Raw genomic sequence first — 17,745 nt, 5'->3', positions numbered from 1 at the left:
AGTTATCATGGGTGACTTTAATCTACATCTAGATTGGGCTAACCAAATTAATAACAATACTGTGGAGGAGGAATTCCTGGAGTGTATACAAGATGGTTTCCTGGACCAATATGTCGAGGAATCAACCAGAGATCAAGCCATCTTAGACTGGGTATTATTTAATGAGAAAGGATTAATTAGCAATCTTGTGCGAGGCCCCTTGGGGAGGAGCGATCATAATATGATAGAATTCTTCATTAAGGTGGAGAGTGAAGTAGTTGACTGAGACTAGGGTCCTGAATTTAAATAAAGGAAACTACGATGGTATGAGGCGCGAGTTGGCTAGGATGGATTGGGAAACGTTACTTAAAGGGTTGACAGTGGATAGGCGATGGCAAACATTTAAAGATCGCATGGATGAACTACAGAATTTGTTCATCCCTGTTTGGCATAAAAATAAAACAAAAAAGGTGACTCAACCGTGGCTAACGAGGGAAATTAGGAATAGCAAGGAGAGGATATATAAATTGGCCAGAAAAAGCAGCAACCCTGAGGATTGGAGGCAGATTAGGATTCAGCAAAGGAGGACAAAGGGTTTAATTAAGAGGGGGAAAACGAGTTTAAGCTTGCAGGGAACATAAAAACTGACTCAAAGCTTCTATAGATATGTGAAGAGAAAAAGATTGGTGAAGTCAAGCGTAGGTCCCTTGCAGTCAGAATCAGGATAATTTATAATGGGGAACAAAGAAATGGTAGACCAATTAAATACATACTTTGGTTCTGTCTTCACAAAAGAGGACATAAATAACCTCCCAAAGGTGTTGGGAAACATAGGGTCTAATGAGAGGGAGGAACTGAATGAAATCAATATTTGTAGGGAAATGGTGTCGTGGAAATTGACGGGATTGAAGGCCGATAAATCCCCAGGTACTTAAAGAAGTGGCCCTAGAAATAGTAGATGCATTGCTGGTCATCTTCCAAAATTCGATAGACTCGAACAGTTCCCATGGATTGGAGGATAGCTAATGTAACCCCACTATTTAAAAAAGGTGGTAGAGAGAAAATGGGGAATTATAGACTGGTAAGCCTGACATCGGTAGTGGGGAAAATGCTGGAGTCCTTTATAAAAGATGTAATAGCAGAGCACTTGGAAAACAGTGTCAGGATCGGACAAAGTCAACATGGATTTGCAAAAGGTAAATCATGCTTGACTAATCTACTGTAATTTTTTGAGGCTGTAACTGGTAGAATAGATGAGGAAGAACCAGTGGATGTGTATTTGGACTTTCAGAAAGTTTTCGATAAGGTCCCGCATAAGAGATTAACGTGCAAAGTTAAAGCACTTGGGATTTGGGGGGTAAGGTACTGACTTGGATAGAGAACTGGTTGGCAGACGGGAAGCAAAGAGAAGGAATAAACGGGTCCTTTTCTGAGTGGCAGGCAGTGACTAGTGGGGTACTGCAGGGATCGGTGCTAGGACCCCAGCTATTCACAATATATATTAATGATCTAGACGAGGGAACTGGATGTAATATCTTCAAGTTTGCAGATGACACAAAGCTGGGTGGACGTGTGCGCTGTAAGGAGGATGCAGAGAAACTCCAGTATGATTTGGACAGGTTGGGTGATTGGGCAGATGCAGTATAATGTGGATAAATGTGAGGTTATCCACTTTGGTGGCAAAAACAGGAAGACAGATTATTATCTGAACGGCAATAGATTGGGAAAAGGGGAAGTGCAACGAGACCTGGGTGTCCTTGTGCACCATTCGCTGAAAGTAAGCATCCAGGTGCAGCAGGCGGTTAAGGCGGCAAATGGTATGTTGGCCTTCATAGCGAGAGGATTCGAGTACAGGAGCAAGGATGTCTTGCTGCAGTGGTGAACCTGTGGAATTCTCTACCACAGAAGGCAGTAGAGGCCAATTCATTAAATATATTCAAGAAGGAGTTGGATATATTTCTTAAGGCTAAAGGGATCAAGGGGTATGGGGAGAAAGCGGGGACCGGGTACTGAATTTGGATGATCAGCCATGATCGCATTAAATGGCGGAGCAGACTCGAGGGGCCGAATGGCCTACTCCTGCTCCTATCTTCTATGTTTCTATGTTTAGTTGTACAGGGCCTTGGTGAGACCACACCTTGAGTATTGTGTGCAGTTTTGGTTACCTTATCTGAGGAAGGACGTTCTTGCCATGGAGGGAGTGCAGCGAAGATTCACGAGACTGATACCTGGGATGGCAAGAATGACGTATGAAGTGAGATTGGGTCGATTGGGCTTTTATTCGCTAGAGTTTAGATCAAAGAGAGGGGACTGCATTGAAACTTATAAAATTGTAACAGGACTAGACAGACTCGATGCAGGAAGGATGTTCCCGATGGCGGGGGAGTCCAGAACCAGGGGTCACAGTCTAAGGATAAGGGGTAAGCCATTTAGGACTGAGATGAGGAGGAATTTCTTCACCCAGAGAGTGGTGAACCTGTGGAATTCTCTACCACGCAAGGCAGTTGAGGCCAATTCATTAAATATATTCAAGAAGGAGTTAGATATATTTCTTAAGGCTAAAGGGATCAAGGCATATGGGGAAAAAATAGGGACAGGGTACTGAATTTGGATGAATAGCCATGATCTCATTAAATGGCGGTGCAGTCTCGAGGGGCCGAATGGCCTACTCCTCCTATCTTCTATGTTTTCTATGTTTCTTTGATTTCACACACACTTCTAATTTTTCAAAAGGCACACTAATTCATACTTTGATGAGATCACGTCAAATGCAAATAAACAGGTTTATGTTGCAATTAAGTGAATAAGCAAATTGGCACATTCAAATTGAAAATAACTCCTTATTTACATATGTAAATATTTATGAAAATGGGCTTGTGGTAACTAATCTAGGTGGCACATGTTTCCAAATGGTTCATTCAGGTGGTGGATAATATGACCTGACTGATTTCGTTTGAGTTACTTTTTTATCATGCAAACAATTGATGTTTTAGTCAAGACCACTGATTTGCAGTTTTCTTGGAAACATGGCACAATTGTTGATTTAAATTTCCTCAGACTCCCCTTGTAATAACAGAATTGACTTATTCGCCATAAACCAATGACCCTAATTGTGAACAAAAGGAATCGTGAAATGCCATCCCTAAAAATGGTTTAAAAACGAAGGAATCCCGTGTACTGAAAACAAATTTTGACCTTTTCAAGTCACCGTAAGCCAGTGGCCCTCATTGTGCCCAGTCAAATGATCCTTCACTTTGCTGTCCATTGCCATATAATGACTGCAGATAATAACTAAACCTATTTCTGGGCAACATTTTTTACTCAAGATGTTCTATCAAATGCTATAGAAACAGGAGGTAAAAGAAAACTATTCAATAGTCAGATTAGCACTTGTAGGAGCAAGAAATCTGACAATTGGTATATAATTGCACTATAGGTTCACCCCATTTATTGTGTTTTTCTATTTTAGTAGGTATCCAGTTTTCCCCTCTCTTCCATCATGATTCTTGGTATTGACAATGTTTTTACCTTCACTGTTGTATGGCATCTGGTTTCGGGAGAGCAAACTCTCTGCCGCACTCCCCCTGCTTTTACATTGTTTGGGGAGCCGGTTTCCAGCGTACTGGACTCCACAGCCTGGAATTTTCTCCGTGGGTGCAAGTTAGACCCGAAAATGCACCCATTCCTGCCAATGTCAAGTCACACTCAAATTTTATGGGAATACTCCTGAACAGTAAATGGGCGTAACTCATCATAAACAAGGAAAATACAGTACTGTACTCACACATTTTTCTTCTTTGAAGTATGAAAATTGAAGTTATAACTCATTCAACCATCATTTGTGCACGAAGCTTTTCCATTTTTAACGTGACTTATAATAATGCCGTAATAATTCATTAAAAGAAACAGCAAATACTCGGGTCTCTGAGGATTAATTCTTTTTAAACTCAAATAATTGCAATAAAACACCAGAAAAATGACTGACTGTTTCTTGCTGTGCCTGAAAATCTGGTCGTAATTTTAAGAAACCCATTGAGCAAGCAAAGTTGCACGAATCTCCTATATATGAGGCTCTGGAACTTGGGTGGGGCCAGTTTTATGGACATAGAGGGATCGATAAATGGCCATAAAAGACAGCAGAGATTTGAGCGTATTGTACTTGTGCACTTACGCCAAAATTCCACAATCATTTAGGCCGCATAATTGATTTTCGCCACTGTTGTACGTGTCTCTGGGCGCAAATACGGAGGAAATTCAAGGTCCATTTCCTATGGAGCCCCACTTTCAACCAACGTGGAATTGACACTGCATTTATATTGCTGAAACTGACTTCCCTTTCCCCATAATAGGTCTATGGTGTCAGTGAGATAAGAGCTGGAATTGTTTACAGAGCAGTTTATGAAGGGAGACCAGGTTTGCTTCCAGCTGTGCTCATATAGTGTAATAGCCTTGTTTAGCTGGAAACCCAAGCTGCGAGCTCCAGCATGACCTCTCTCTCCAGCTCTGATGGAGGCAGTGTAAAATGGGCAGTAATAATGCAAATTCAGCTATCCACTAATCGTCTAGTAAAATGCACCCTAACTGACAAATTCAAATTGAAGTTGGCTTTCAAGCTATCAGTCAAAAATAAAGTTGGTTAAAGAATTGAAAAGTACAAATTTGTATCCGGCATCTTTTTTTATAAAAATGTTTTTAAACACTTAGACAGAATCTAAGCTGCAAGCAATTCAGATAACTGGATTATCCCTATATACAGTACTACGATGTTTTGGGTTGATGTAATGTTTTCTGAACATTTTACATTCAAAAAAAATATTTGAGATGCAGTCTGTGAAGTAAAGTGAAAAAGAGCTCTTTATAATATCAGGTTAACTGAAATAAAATCATTAAATGCTGGAAATGCACTTTAGATCTGTTTGATCTGAAAGAGTACTTCTCTAATGGTGGTTGTGGGACTCTCCATCCCAGAGATCCTCAGCTGGCATTGCCCTGATAATCTTCATTAAGGGGTCAACAGATCACAGCGTAAGCTATGTTTGTAAATTACACATTTTAATTATCACAAACTCTTGAGTGGGCTTGAAAATTGCACTTCTTGTTTGGCTGGGTGAGGCTACTTCTAGTGCCCAACTGAAAACTGTCAGCTTGCAATTAATGCTTGTGTATCTTTTATGTATCTGGTTCTTTCTTAGGGCTGGCTGCTCCTTTTGGTGAATGATGGGAATCATTGGCAGCATATAGTGGTCACTTTTGGCATTTACTGCTGCTAATAATGGACCTATTTAAAATTTGCCACAAGTATTTATCTTCTTTGTACCTGAAATTTGAATTAGTGCTGGCAGACAAAGGAGAAACACATGTAGCACATAATGAATTCTGGGCTAGGTGCAGCTTTGGCTTTAAAATGCAATTGCTTTCTCGCCTTTGCTGGTGAGTACATATCCTGATGTGGTGGAGGGTTATGATTTTGGGGCCTTGATCATTACCTTTTTATTTTTTTAAACTGCAAAATTGGGAATAGGTGACCATTTCCACTCCCACAGGTAACTGCTGTTGTGGAAAATGATTAGTACTGATTTAGCTCATTGAACTTTTTAAAAAGTGGACGTAGCATATTTAACAATCCTGAAACCTATTTTCTCAGTTTCTTGCAACAAGCTACATAAAGTCGAAATATTGATTGTATAGCATGATAGCAGTGTATTTTCATCACATCCTGTAGAAGCTGTTGCTCAGATCCTTCAGGTGCCTTTCTCTACTACAAATGCAGATAAATGAGTTTGATGCAATCAGTACTGTGTCGTAAATGAAGCCTGATTTCTTGATTAGTTGTGAACTATATGTTCAGTGTAATAGTCCTTTTTGAAGGCAGCCTGTCTGACCACAATGTACTGCAGAGTTTCTGAATTGTAATATACAATTGGAGAAAAGTCTTTATTTGGGGAATTATATCATGAAATGTTATAAGTTTATCAGTCTGAGATTTTTGATGAATACAAACTTCACTGTGGCTCATGCTTCATCTTTGCTTGGGTCATTTCATAAAAATTAAGAAAAAAATTAGTACTCCACCTCTTCAGCCTGAGATGTGCTTATTAACTGTTCAGCCCTATGACTAGTGAACAGGCTTTGAGTCAAATTTTCTAGCTAGTCAAAACTGCTGGCCTTGCCTGAGCTTAGAGTGTCATTTACAGTGGAATGTCTATTATCTGCCAATCTCATTATCCACTGGAATTTTCTCGGGTCAAAGCCCTATATGAGACATTGCCTCATCACACAGCTCCTTCGTGTTTCATCTCCTGGTGAATTAAATTACATTATTTTTCTTTTGTTTATATTGTGCTCTTTTTCATTCCCATAACTAAGGTGTTGCTGTGTTAAGACAAAAATTTGGGTGTTCTCAATTTTATTTCCAATTATCATTATCCACCAGAAATTGTGCTGTCTTCATCATGGCAGATAATGGAAGTTCCACTGTAGTGTACTTGAGAACTGGGGAAATCAATTTGAATTTGAGTGGTATGTACCCTTGAAAGTTCGAGCTGCTCATTTTTATTCAGTTCTGTGCAAAATCTGTGTGTTGTACATATATATTCTTGAAAGTAAACAAATACTATGGCCCAGAAATTCGGGTTGGGGGCTTCCCGCGGGTGCAAGCCCCCGATCTGCACTTACCTTGCACGCCGGCCGTTGAGCTGTAGGGCCCTGTGGAATTCCAATCCGGGGCCTGGTCCAGCTGCCGGCGCGCTGTGCTTGCGTATCCCAGGGGTGCAGTTAGTTCGATGCGTCCCCTGGGATCACGTGGGCCATGGGCAGCCAATCGGAGCAGGGAATGCTCCATTCATAAGTCTGACCGGAAGTGCTGTCAAGACTTATAAATACTACGGCCCCAAAATAGCACTAAACCTCCAAATAAATTTTTTAAAAATCACATTTTTTAAATATAAACTATAAATTGCATGAAATAACTATTTTAAACAATAATTTAAATTTTTGAAAAAACGAATTTTATGTTCTAACGGGGCTAAAAATAAACTTACCTTGCTTTAAAGTATTTAAAAATAATAAACCTGTGGAAAAAATGTTTTAATTAATTCACCACTTACCTTGTAAAAAGCAGGCCTTACGCCTGCTTTTTATATTTCTAAATTCTGCAGGCTTACGTTCCCAGAGAAGCCTGTAAATAAAACCTAAGTTTGATGCGCATGCGCAGCCTCCCCGCACGCACGCGTTCAACCTCTGAACCTCTTCGTTCAGAGGAACGGAAGTACCGGTTTCCCGCGCATGCGCAGTGCATGCAGGAAACCGGCACTTCCATCGGGCCTACGGGTGAGTACCCCGTACGTACTCGCCCGTGGAGACCCGAATTTCTGGGCCATTATCTTGACTCTTTTTAATTTGGGAGATTTGTTTGTATATTCGTGTAAACAGTGATTCAAATATGTTTTCCCGAGGCATATTTTGTCTATTGGTATAAATATGCCACAGGAAAAATTGCACTTTTATAGAACATAAAAGTATGTTGTCATATGCATTTCACTTGTCACCTCAAATTGCTTCCAACACTGTCACCAATGGTACAGGCTTATAAGCACTTGTGTGTTGGATAGCTCAAAGCCCTTTCTGAATCAATCTGAGTTTGGAAGCATAATAACTAAATTTTTATAGAGGGGATTTTTTTTTTGAATTTCAAGTTCACAAAAATTCACAAAATTCACGCATTCACTGTTGGCTTTACTGAAATTCTGTACTGCTAGTTTATTCCTACACTACGTCAGTGTCAAAACTTCTTTCTATGTACCAGTTTCCAACATATTTGGTTTTCTTGACCTATGTCAGTGGTGGTGTTTTGTCCAGTTTCAGGACTTTGCATTGTTGTGTCTCACGTTGCAACCTTTATCTAAACTTGCACTAAGACTACTTTGAAATTTACCAAAAATATAACTCATAACCATTAAGGATCAGAAGTATACACAAAATAAGCCACTCTTGCTGTAACATACTAGCGCTTGTAAATTCTGCAGCTGGGACCACTCAATGGTATCTTTTGTATAAACCACCTGTCCATTGCTCAATCATAAAGTCAAATACAGAGTTTAATGTGATGGGGATAGTCACAATTGATTTTTCTGTTCCTTCTCCCTCACCCCCATGAGCAAATCCATGACATTTTATACAAATTTTAAATGTGATTTAAAGAAAGAACCTTTTCAGGACATCCAAAGAGTTTTGCAGCCAATTAAGTATTTTGAAGTAGGGGTACTGTTGTAATGTAGGGAAATGTGGCTGATAATTTGCACACGACAAGATCCCACAAATAACAATGACGTAAGTGACCAGATAATTTGGTTTACTGGTATTGGTTAAGGGATAAATGTTGGCCAGGATACCAGGAAAGCTCTTTTTGGATAGCGCAACAGATCTTTAATGCCCATCAGGCAGATGGTATAATGGTATAAAACTTGGTGTAATGTCTCATCCAAAAGACGCGTGTTCTGACAGTGCAGTGTGCCCTCAGTAATGTACTGAAGTAGGGCTTGAACCCATGAAATGTAGACTCGGGCAAGAATGCTACTCTTGAGCCAAGGCTGATTAGTAGGATTGTTAAAGTTTTTGTCCACTTTAATTCCCTACATTCTGTCCACCCTAACTTTTGTTAAAGACAAGTTTTTTTTTGTTCAAAGCAATATCTCCTTTTTGATGGCAGGAAATAAGGGTCTTGTTGAGAATTACTTTGATGTTTCCCAGCCTGTAACATGGCTTTCTGGGTTTGGGCAATTTTGTAGCTGCTTTTTTTTCCCAACTGCCTGAAAGCCGGTTTGCATTTGAGCCACCTTGGGATGTTTTTTGTGTTAGACATCACTGGAGTGCTGTGGGAGGGAGGGAGGCCCTGCTCAAGGTCTCCTTGTGAGCAAGAAAGTGAATCTGTTTTGTTTTTAAAACTCAGAACAATTGATGGTAAAACCATTATTTTCTTCCTGTCGGAGGTGCTATCTTTTGCATGAGGTGTTAAACACCGTCTGCCCCCTCAAGTAGATGTAAAAGATCCCGTGGTACTTTTTGAAGAAGAGTAAGAAGATTTCCCAGTGTCCTGGTCACCATTTAGCCCTCAACTAACACCACTACAAAGATTACCTGGTCATTTATCTCCTTGCTGTTTGTGGGGCCATGCTGTGTGCAAATTGGCTTATGCATTTACCCACTTTACAACACCTTTTTCTCTCTGGTCTTTTTGTTTCCTGTACCTTTTTCACTTTTCTATACTTTTTTTCTCTTTCCCCTTTTTCTCTCTTTCCCCTTTTTCTCTTTCCTTTCAAGTAATTTGGCATTGTATGTTGTAATCACAGTTTTGCATGAAATCAGAAATATTTGCTACTTTTTGAAATCTTGCCATATTTCTTTGTGCATCATTTACTGCCATGTAATAAAGTTATACATATCTTATTGCATTAGTTTGAACCTGAAGCTTATGAGAAGTGATGTATAAGCCAGGTTTTAACAAGTGTCTATCTCCTATTTGAGTCTAGTTGTCCTGAAAAGTCATGTCTTTGATGCTACCTGAAGCTGCGATTACAGACTGAAACCTGCCACTAAGTATCCACCAATGCTATCCTCTAGCCTGCTTCTGGAAAGAATAGTCTGGGATAACTGATTTTCCAATTCTTGTTTTTTTTCCCTCTGCAAAATTTTTCCGTTGCACTTTGCTTGATGCCCCAAGTAGCTCACTTAAAGCCTGAAGCCAGTGAAGTCAAGGTGGGAGGAGGTGACGCTCAAGAGTGGCACCATTAATGAAAGAAATCTGGCATGTTCCTATTGAGTCTGAGTCAGACCTTTCCTGTGGACCATTTGAATCACTAGAGTAATGTCACTTCATTGACGAGGACTCGTCCAGCAGAGAACCCAAACTAACACTTTTTTTAAAATGTAGAAGGTACTGTTAAGTTGTGGGTGGTCAATGCCACATTAACTAGATTTTCATTCATATTGAATATTCACATTTCAATCTAACCTACCCAAAACGATAGCATTTAGACAACACAAGTTTGTCTTCCTGTATAAGCATTTGTATAAGTGATGTAGCACAGTATGATTGTTGTACACACTTTTAATTCAACTTTAATTTTGGCATCACATTTGAACATGATGTTTAACAACTGGTATTCAGAAAATTGCTTTGTTGCTACATTCAAGGATTACCCCAGGAGAAGGCAGCACAATTGCACATTCTCCCTGTGTTTGCGTGGGTTTCCCCCGGGTGCTCTGGTTTCCTCCCACAGTCCAAAGATGTGTGGGTTAGGTTGATTGGCCATGATAAAAATTGACCCTTATTGTTAGGGGGGATTAAATACGCGGGGTTACGGGGATAGAGCTTGGGTGGGATGGCTGTCGGTGTAGGGACTGGGTGCTAGGGTTTGGATGATCAGCCATGATCTCGTTGAATGGCGGAGCAGGCTCGAAGGGCCGAATGGCCTACTCCTGCTCCTATCTTCTATGTAACTGCATAATTGTAATAGACGCTTGCACTTGCAGATTATCTTCCTGTCTCACTTTTGTAAAGAGACTTGTGGTTTTGGGACTCTGCAATCATTGTGTTTCCTGTGTCATGTTGTCATTTCTCTGTGGCGCTCTATTTAGGGAGCAGATTTGTTTTTTTTTATAAAAACAGAGCTCCTTTTGAAATGGAAATCGCTTATGGAAACAATCTTTCATGTTGTATTTTTATAGCTAAGCAAACTAGTATCATTTGAAGCTTGTGTGAATTAGAATTCCAGTGGGGCTTTAATTGCAACATTTGATAGTCTGCTGTACATCTGTGATTGTGCTAGCAGTATTCAGAAGGTGAAAGGAAACCATCTCCTTTATGCTTATAGTGTTCTGAATTTGATGAATAGCACTAGGGTTCCCCTGCAATTTTAATAAGCTGTCGGGTACTATCTTAAATCGAATCATTTACACTTGCATAAAAATCTGTACACACAGCTAGTATTCACAGCAGTTCAGTGTATTGTTCCCTGCAAATGTATTTCATAGTGAATGATCTCATGGGCCTAGAGTACAGAGCCTATAGAAACTGGATGTCCTTTAGAGTAACTACGTTCTCCGAATAACTGGTTCTTTCTTTTTAAGTTTGGTCAACTGAACCAGGATCCCAGAATAAATATTTAGTACAAAATGGGAAAATAGATTTCTGTTCTTTTCTTGAGAAAAAAGGACTAGTGCATGTCACAACCGGCTGAATCCCATAACCTATCCAGATATGATCTTTTAGGATTTCTAGAATCTCCAAAATCTCACTTGTAAACTCTGTTTCTTGTATTTGCCCAGATGACTGACTGTGGTTTGTATTTGTAACAGGTGCTCTAACCAAAGTAAAGGAGAGTAAACGACATGTGGAAGAAGGGAAGATGGAGCTGCCTCAGGCAGATGGGGTCCGTGAACGTTGTGACACTATTTCTTTTGCCACACTGGCAGAGATTCACCATTTTCACAATATTCGTGTGTCAGACTTCAAGACACAAATGCAGCATTTTCTTCAGCAGCAGATCCATTTTTACCAGAAGGTGACTCAGAAGTTGGAGGAGGCATTGCAAAAGTATGATTGCGTTTAACTTCTGTCAGTCTGATCCTTTTTACTGTGGCCTTTCACATCTGAATAATGCAGATGGTCAGCAGACAGTCAAAACATTCTTGAATCACCCTTGGCGTTTAAAGATCATGTTGGGCTCCCAGCTTGGGTGACCTAGAATCAAAATCTGTTGAACAATCGTTTGTTAAAAAAAAAACAACATGCAGTCAGTTACATGACAAATTACTCCAAATTGTGTGGGGAGGGATTGGGAAGAAGGTTATTTAAGTATGTTATGTACTATATGCTTACACTACCATACTAACTTTGTTCTGCAAAACACAGTTTGTGTATACTATCTAACATTTTTGCTTTATGTAACAAAGTTATGTGGGGTATACCATTAGGCCCAAAACCCTCTGAGTAATCCTAAAGCAGGATGGATGGGTTGACTGTGCGTTCTCTATATGGCCTGTTCTAACTGCTGAGGAAACCAATAGATTGTAACAAATTAAATGCAAAGACTTGTTTACAGATTCCAGCCAGAGCAGCTATGTTACTCATGTGCCTTTTGAGTCACTGTTTGTCTTCTGTAGTTTTATTGAAAGCTTGTGTTAAAGGTGGGGGATGGCATGAGTTTCCTCTGCTGAAATTGCACCAGGGAGTGAAGAAAAATGATTCTGACCTCTGACTTACGAGAGAAGGAAGTTTATATGCCTCTGTGTCGCCACAATCCAGAAAATACTAATGAATTACAATCTTCTCAGGAAAGTAGGAGATGCTATTTATTTCTGAACGCAACCTTTATGCAGGCAGGAACCATGTATAGGTTTGAGAGCAACTTATCCACTTTAGGTGGAAATCTCTGGCTGAGTTGTCAAAGTAAGGATAGGGAAGACTTTATAAAAAGTGTGAAATCTTATGAAGGAACGAGTTAACTTTTTTTTTTGCAGCAGCAGCAGCTTGAATTTGTGCATGTCTTGGGTTAACAGAATATTTGATATCTGGCCTAGAAATTTTAATTGAGGAAAATTTCACTGGATTAGTATCAGTAACTGAAAATTATGCAGATCACTTGCCTGCATTGTTTCCCATATTCCAAGATGAGATTTAATTTATAAGAAAATAGACTAAACAAAATGAAATCTAGTCTTAAATAAATGCTGCCTGCTGAAATTTGAATGCTGTATTTGACAAATCATTGGAATCGACCCATTCCGCCTTGCCTGCCCTTCTTTCCCACCCCGGGTTATGCTACAAGGCCTTGTCTGTAGAGAGCACTTTGCTGCTGTATTCTGACATTAGCTCTATTCATGCACATTTCAGTTAATGTGTTGCTTGGTGGGAGTTGATACAATCCATTGTGTGAGAACCCTTTGAATACAGTAGCTGACAAAAGGAGCTATTGTTAACAGTCCTGAGCAGAACAACCAAAGAAGTGGTGGCTTTTTTTTGAGAATTTCTCTCATCTGGAAGTGGAAATATTTCATTTTAACACAGCACATTTCAGTTGCACAACCCATAAAGACATTTGACTATGCAACTAAAATTATGTAAATTTAATTTGGCAATTGGCTCCACTGAAATTAGTCAGGCATTGCTAGTTAGTGTACAGTTATTGACGTGCCATTGACTAAAGGCAAACTAATTGAAGATTTTTTTGCTAGTGGTTAAAATGTAATTGTGTACTGATCCTGTCAGCAAAAGTAACTGGTGTTTTGCTGCAGTATAACTTAAATAGCCATAAAAAGTGTCTTTATGGAGGATATTTGTGGGAAACTACAAGGATATGAAGATGTTTACAGCTTTTTGTATTACCTGAAATAGTTATGGTTCCTCACTGCAACAGTTTGATAACCAGGATATATATGTAATAAAATAACTGAATGCATATCCACAAGACTTGCACCAAAATGTCAGACTTTCTGTGAAAGTGCTCTTTATACAAAACATCAGCACAGAGTAAAAAGCTATTTCATTTGAATGTCATTGTATGCAACATGTAGATTAAAAAAAAAATGACCATAACACTGAGTTGACTAGTCCTTTTTTAATTCACTTGTAATTCTGTGTGGTGTGCTTTTAAACTTATGTAACTATACTTTTGTAAAACTTTGTATAAAAAAAAAAGCTGGCAAATACCATTTGTGTTGTATGCTTTAAGTTTTAGCGTAATTGGTCATTTGGCCTATATTTACGCTTTCAGAGTGGAGTCTTGACTTAATTTACCAGTATTACCATTTTCCAATACACAAAGCCTTTTTGGCTAGAAAAATAATCCATATATATGTAACTTTTTTTCCACTCTTCCTCATTCATATAATCTAAATATAGAAACCAAATATTCTGCTCATCCCATAGGATTATGGTCAAGAGTTTCTCAATCCACTTGCTGTGGTAATAACTGTAGAATAATGCCGTCAAAGTTTGGAACTGTCATTCAATCTTTTCTTCCTGCTTTATCTTAAAGGAATTATGTAATTTTGACTATTTTAACTTATACATTTTTCAGTATTAAGTGCCATTAGCCAGCTGTCAACTCTGTGTAGGACTTACTGAAATGAATCCCTTGCCTCAGAAAATGTGCAGTTTCGCGTGAATGCTCCTTGACTTATATTCTTCTAAAAGAGATGAATAACAATGGGTAAAACTTCCAAAAAGATGCTCCTTAAAACCTACCTCTTTGACCAAGCTTTTGGTCACCCAGCCTAATGTTTCCTTCATTGGCTTAGTGTCAGTTTTTGTCTGGCTACACTCTTGTGAAGAGACTTGGGAGGTTTTGGTACGTTAAAAGCACTATACAAATGCAAGTTAAGAATAAGACAAAGAATTTCTGAAGATGCTGCAATCCTGAAACAAAAACAGACAATACTCGAGCTATTCAGCAGATCGGGCCACATATGTTTGAGAAAACATGAGACAGTGTGTAAAACCTTTCCTCAGAACTTAGATATTACAGGTTAACTGTATTTAGAAGGAACACAACAAGGGGAAGAGGAGGAAAAACACACATACAAACCACTGTGGTCTTTGTTTATGTTTCTTCCCCCACCTTGTTCTGATCCATCTTAAATGCTGTTCATCTGTAATACCCAAGTTCTGAGGAAAGGTTTTCTATCGGAAATGTAAACTGCCTGACTGGCGTATCTCCAGCATTTTCTGTTTTTTGTCTCTGGATAGGATTTTTTAAAATATGGATATCTGCACTGTTAGCATTGAAACTTGAATAATTATTGTAGTTTTTGTAATTTGAAAATTTAAGGGTTTTCTTTTTGCAAATGAGGGCAAAAATTTTGGTTCTGCTTTTTTAGATCTATAAATCTGTTTGAAAATCCAAAAATGATTCTCTCATTGAATCAGGCTGCACAAATTCCCTGCCCTGCTTAAATTACGAGTTTCTTGCTCTCCAGAGCTGGGCTAACATTCTTGACTGTTATTTGACTAGTTAACTGTCAAACCACTTGAGCGGCACAAAATGATTATTATTACAGGCGAGTCCCGATTTGTTAGATTTCTTGTGCTAAGGTTAATAAAATGCTATTGAACAAACACCCTTGGTAAACAGTGAAAGTCATTAGCATTTCTAACAGCGTAAAGGGCAAAGAGGGGGCAGAATTGCTGAAATGTGTACAAGAGAACTTTCTTGATCAGTATGTTTCCAACCCAATGAGGAAGGAAGCAGTGCTGGATCTGGTTCTGGGGAATGTAGTGAGGCAAGTGGATCATGTTTCAGAGCGAGAGCATTTGGGGAACAGTGATCGTAATATCAGGTTTAGAAAAATTATGGAAAAGACAAGGAACAGTTGAGCATAAAAATATTTAACTGCAGGGGGGCTAACTTCCATGAGTTGATGAGGGATCTGGCCCAGGTGGATTGGAATCAAACATTTGTAGGAAAAACAGTAATTGAACAATAGGAGGCCTTCAAAGAGGAGATGTTTTGGCTACAGAGTAGAATCATTCCCATGAGAGGGAAAGGAAGGGCATCCAAAGTTAGAGGTCCTTGGATAACTAAAGATACAGAGGTTAAAATGAAACCGAAAAAGGAGGCTTATGACAAATGTAAGGTTCATAATACAGTAGAGAACCAAGCTGAATATAGAAAGTGCAGAGGGGATCTAAAATGGGGAATAAGAGGGGCAAAGGGAGAGTATGAGAATAGATTAGCAGCTAACATGAAAGGGAACCCAAAAGTTGCCTTTTTAACACACAAATAGTTAAAGGGCAGTCAAAAAAAGGAAGGGTGGGGCCAATTCGGGACCAAAAAGGAGATATTCTTGTGACAGAGGGCATAGCTGAGGCACTAAATGAATACTTTGCACCTGTCTTCACTAGAGAAGAGGATGCTGCCAAAGTAGCAGTAAAGGAGAAGGTGGTAGCAATATTAGATAGGATAAAAATAGATAGAGGAGGTACTTAAAAGGTTGGCTATCTTCAAAGTAGAAAAGTCACCCAGTCTGGATGGCATGCATTCTAGGTTACTGAGGGAAGCAAGGGTGGAAATTGCAGAGGCTCTGACCACAATGTTCAATCCTCCTTTGAGATGGGAGCCGTGCCAGAGGATTGAAGGATTGCAAATGTTACACCCCTGGTTTTTTTTTTTTAAGGGGGGGGGGTGTGGAAAGAGGGATAAACCCAGCAATTACAAGCCAGTCAACCTAATGTCGGTGGTGGGGAAACTTTGAGACAATAATTAGGGACAAAGTTAATTACCATTTGGAAAAGTATGGACTAATTAAAGTCAGCAAGGATTTGTTAAAGGCAAATCATGTTTGACTAACTTGATAGAGTTCTTTGAAGTAACAGAGAATTGATGAGGGTAGTATGGTTGATGATGTGTATATGGACTTTCAAAAGGCGTTTGACAAAGTACCACATAATAGATTTGTTAGCAAAATTAAAGCTTGTGGAATTAAAGGGGCAGTGGCAGCATGGATACAAAATTGGTAAGTGACAGAAAGCAGAGAGTAGTAGTGAACGGTTTTTCAGGCGGGACGGAGGTATACAGTAGTGTTCCCCAGGGGTCGGTATTGGGACCACTGCTCTTTTTGATATATATTAACGACCTGAACTTGGGTATACAGGGCATAATTTCAAAGTTTGCAGATGACATGAAACTGGGAGATGTAGTAACGAGGAGGACATGCCAGATGAACTTTAATGCAGAGAAAAGTGTGAAGTGATTCATTTTGGTAGGGAGAGGCAATATTAATGAAATGGTGCAATTTTGAAGGGGGTACAGGAACAAAGTGACCTGGGGGTGTATGTATTTGGAGAGACTGGAGAAGCTGGGGTTATTCTCCCTAAAGCAGAGATGGTTAAGAGGAGATTTAATAGAGGTGTTCAAAATCATGCACAGTTTTGATAGAGTAAATAAGGAGAAACTGCTTCCAGTGACAGAAGGGTCAGTCACCAGAGCACACAGATTTAAGGTGATTGGCAAATGAACCAGAGTAAACATAAGGAAACATTTTTTTACACAGCGAGTTGTTGTGATCTGCAATGCACTGCCTGAAAGGGTGATGGAAGCAGATTAAATACAAACATTAAAGAGATTTGGATAAATACTTGAAGGGAAAAAAAATTACAGGACTATGGGGAAAGAGCAGGGGAGTAGGACTAATTGGATAGCTCTACCAAAGAGCCGGCACAGGCATGATGGGCCGGATGGCCTCGTCTGTGCTGTATCATTCTATGATTACTGTTGCTGGTTTTTTTAAATTCTGAAACTGAGATTGTTTCTAAAAGTAGAAAATAATAGCTCCAAATACAATTAGGAGAAAAATGTCCTAATTATCAAGGGCAATTAGGGATGGGCAATAAATGCTGGCCTTGCCAGTAATGCCTACATCCCATAAACAAATTAAAAAAACATTATTTTTAAACACCTAGCACATGTTTTAAGAGATTTGGCTGCATACCTTTTCTTGGATCTCATTGCATAATCCCTTGCTGAGAGAGGAGGCAGCCTGCTCAGGCTTAGTCTAATGCTGCTTCGAGAGTGGGTTTTATGAATTCCACTGGAGCACCCTGGGTCACTTTCCTTCCAGCCTGTCTGTGGAGTAGAAGCTGAGCTCTGGACAAAGCTCAGATCAAAAGAAAACTGGTAAATACCTCTGCCATGGTGTAATACAGTAGTCTCTCTACATTGTATGCTATTATGCCATCTTATTTTACTTTAGAGCTAATTTAATTTGATT

The 17,745-nt window shown here is 39.3% G+C and overlaps 1 protein-coding gene across 2 annotated transcripts in view; it reads left to right on the top strand.

Annotated features, from left to right (window-relative positions):
- Window positions 1–13,573, top strand: part of LOC147123401 (sorting nexin-18-like) — a 66,335-nt gene extending 52,762 nt beyond the window's left edge. Inside the window, exons 2-3 of one of the 2 annotated variants that reach the window (XM_085972408.1) lie at window positions 6,413–6,498; window positions 11,335–11,424. In XM_085972408.1, the coding sequence (XP_085828534.1) occupies window positions 6,413–6,459 (47 nt within the window). In that variant the 3' untranslated portion in view covers window positions 6,460–6,498; window positions 11,335–11,424. Of the gene's footprint in view, window positions 1–6,412; window positions 6,499–11,334 lie in introns of both variants that reach the window. The other variant, XM_085972399.1, reaches the window with a different exon arrangement.
- Window positions 13,574–17,745: the final 4,172 nt, after the last annotated feature.

Source organism: Somniosus microcephalus, chromosome 2 (assembly GCF_052327205.1).
Source record: "Somniosus microcephalus isolate GS21.2 chromosome 2, FLI_Smic_1.0, whole genome shotgun sequence".
Classification (NCBI taxonomy): Eukaryota; Metazoa; Chordata; class Chondrichthyes; order Squaliformes; family Somniosidae; genus Somniosus; species Somniosus microcephalus.
This window is presented reverse-complemented; position numbering and strand designations above follow the sequence as displayed.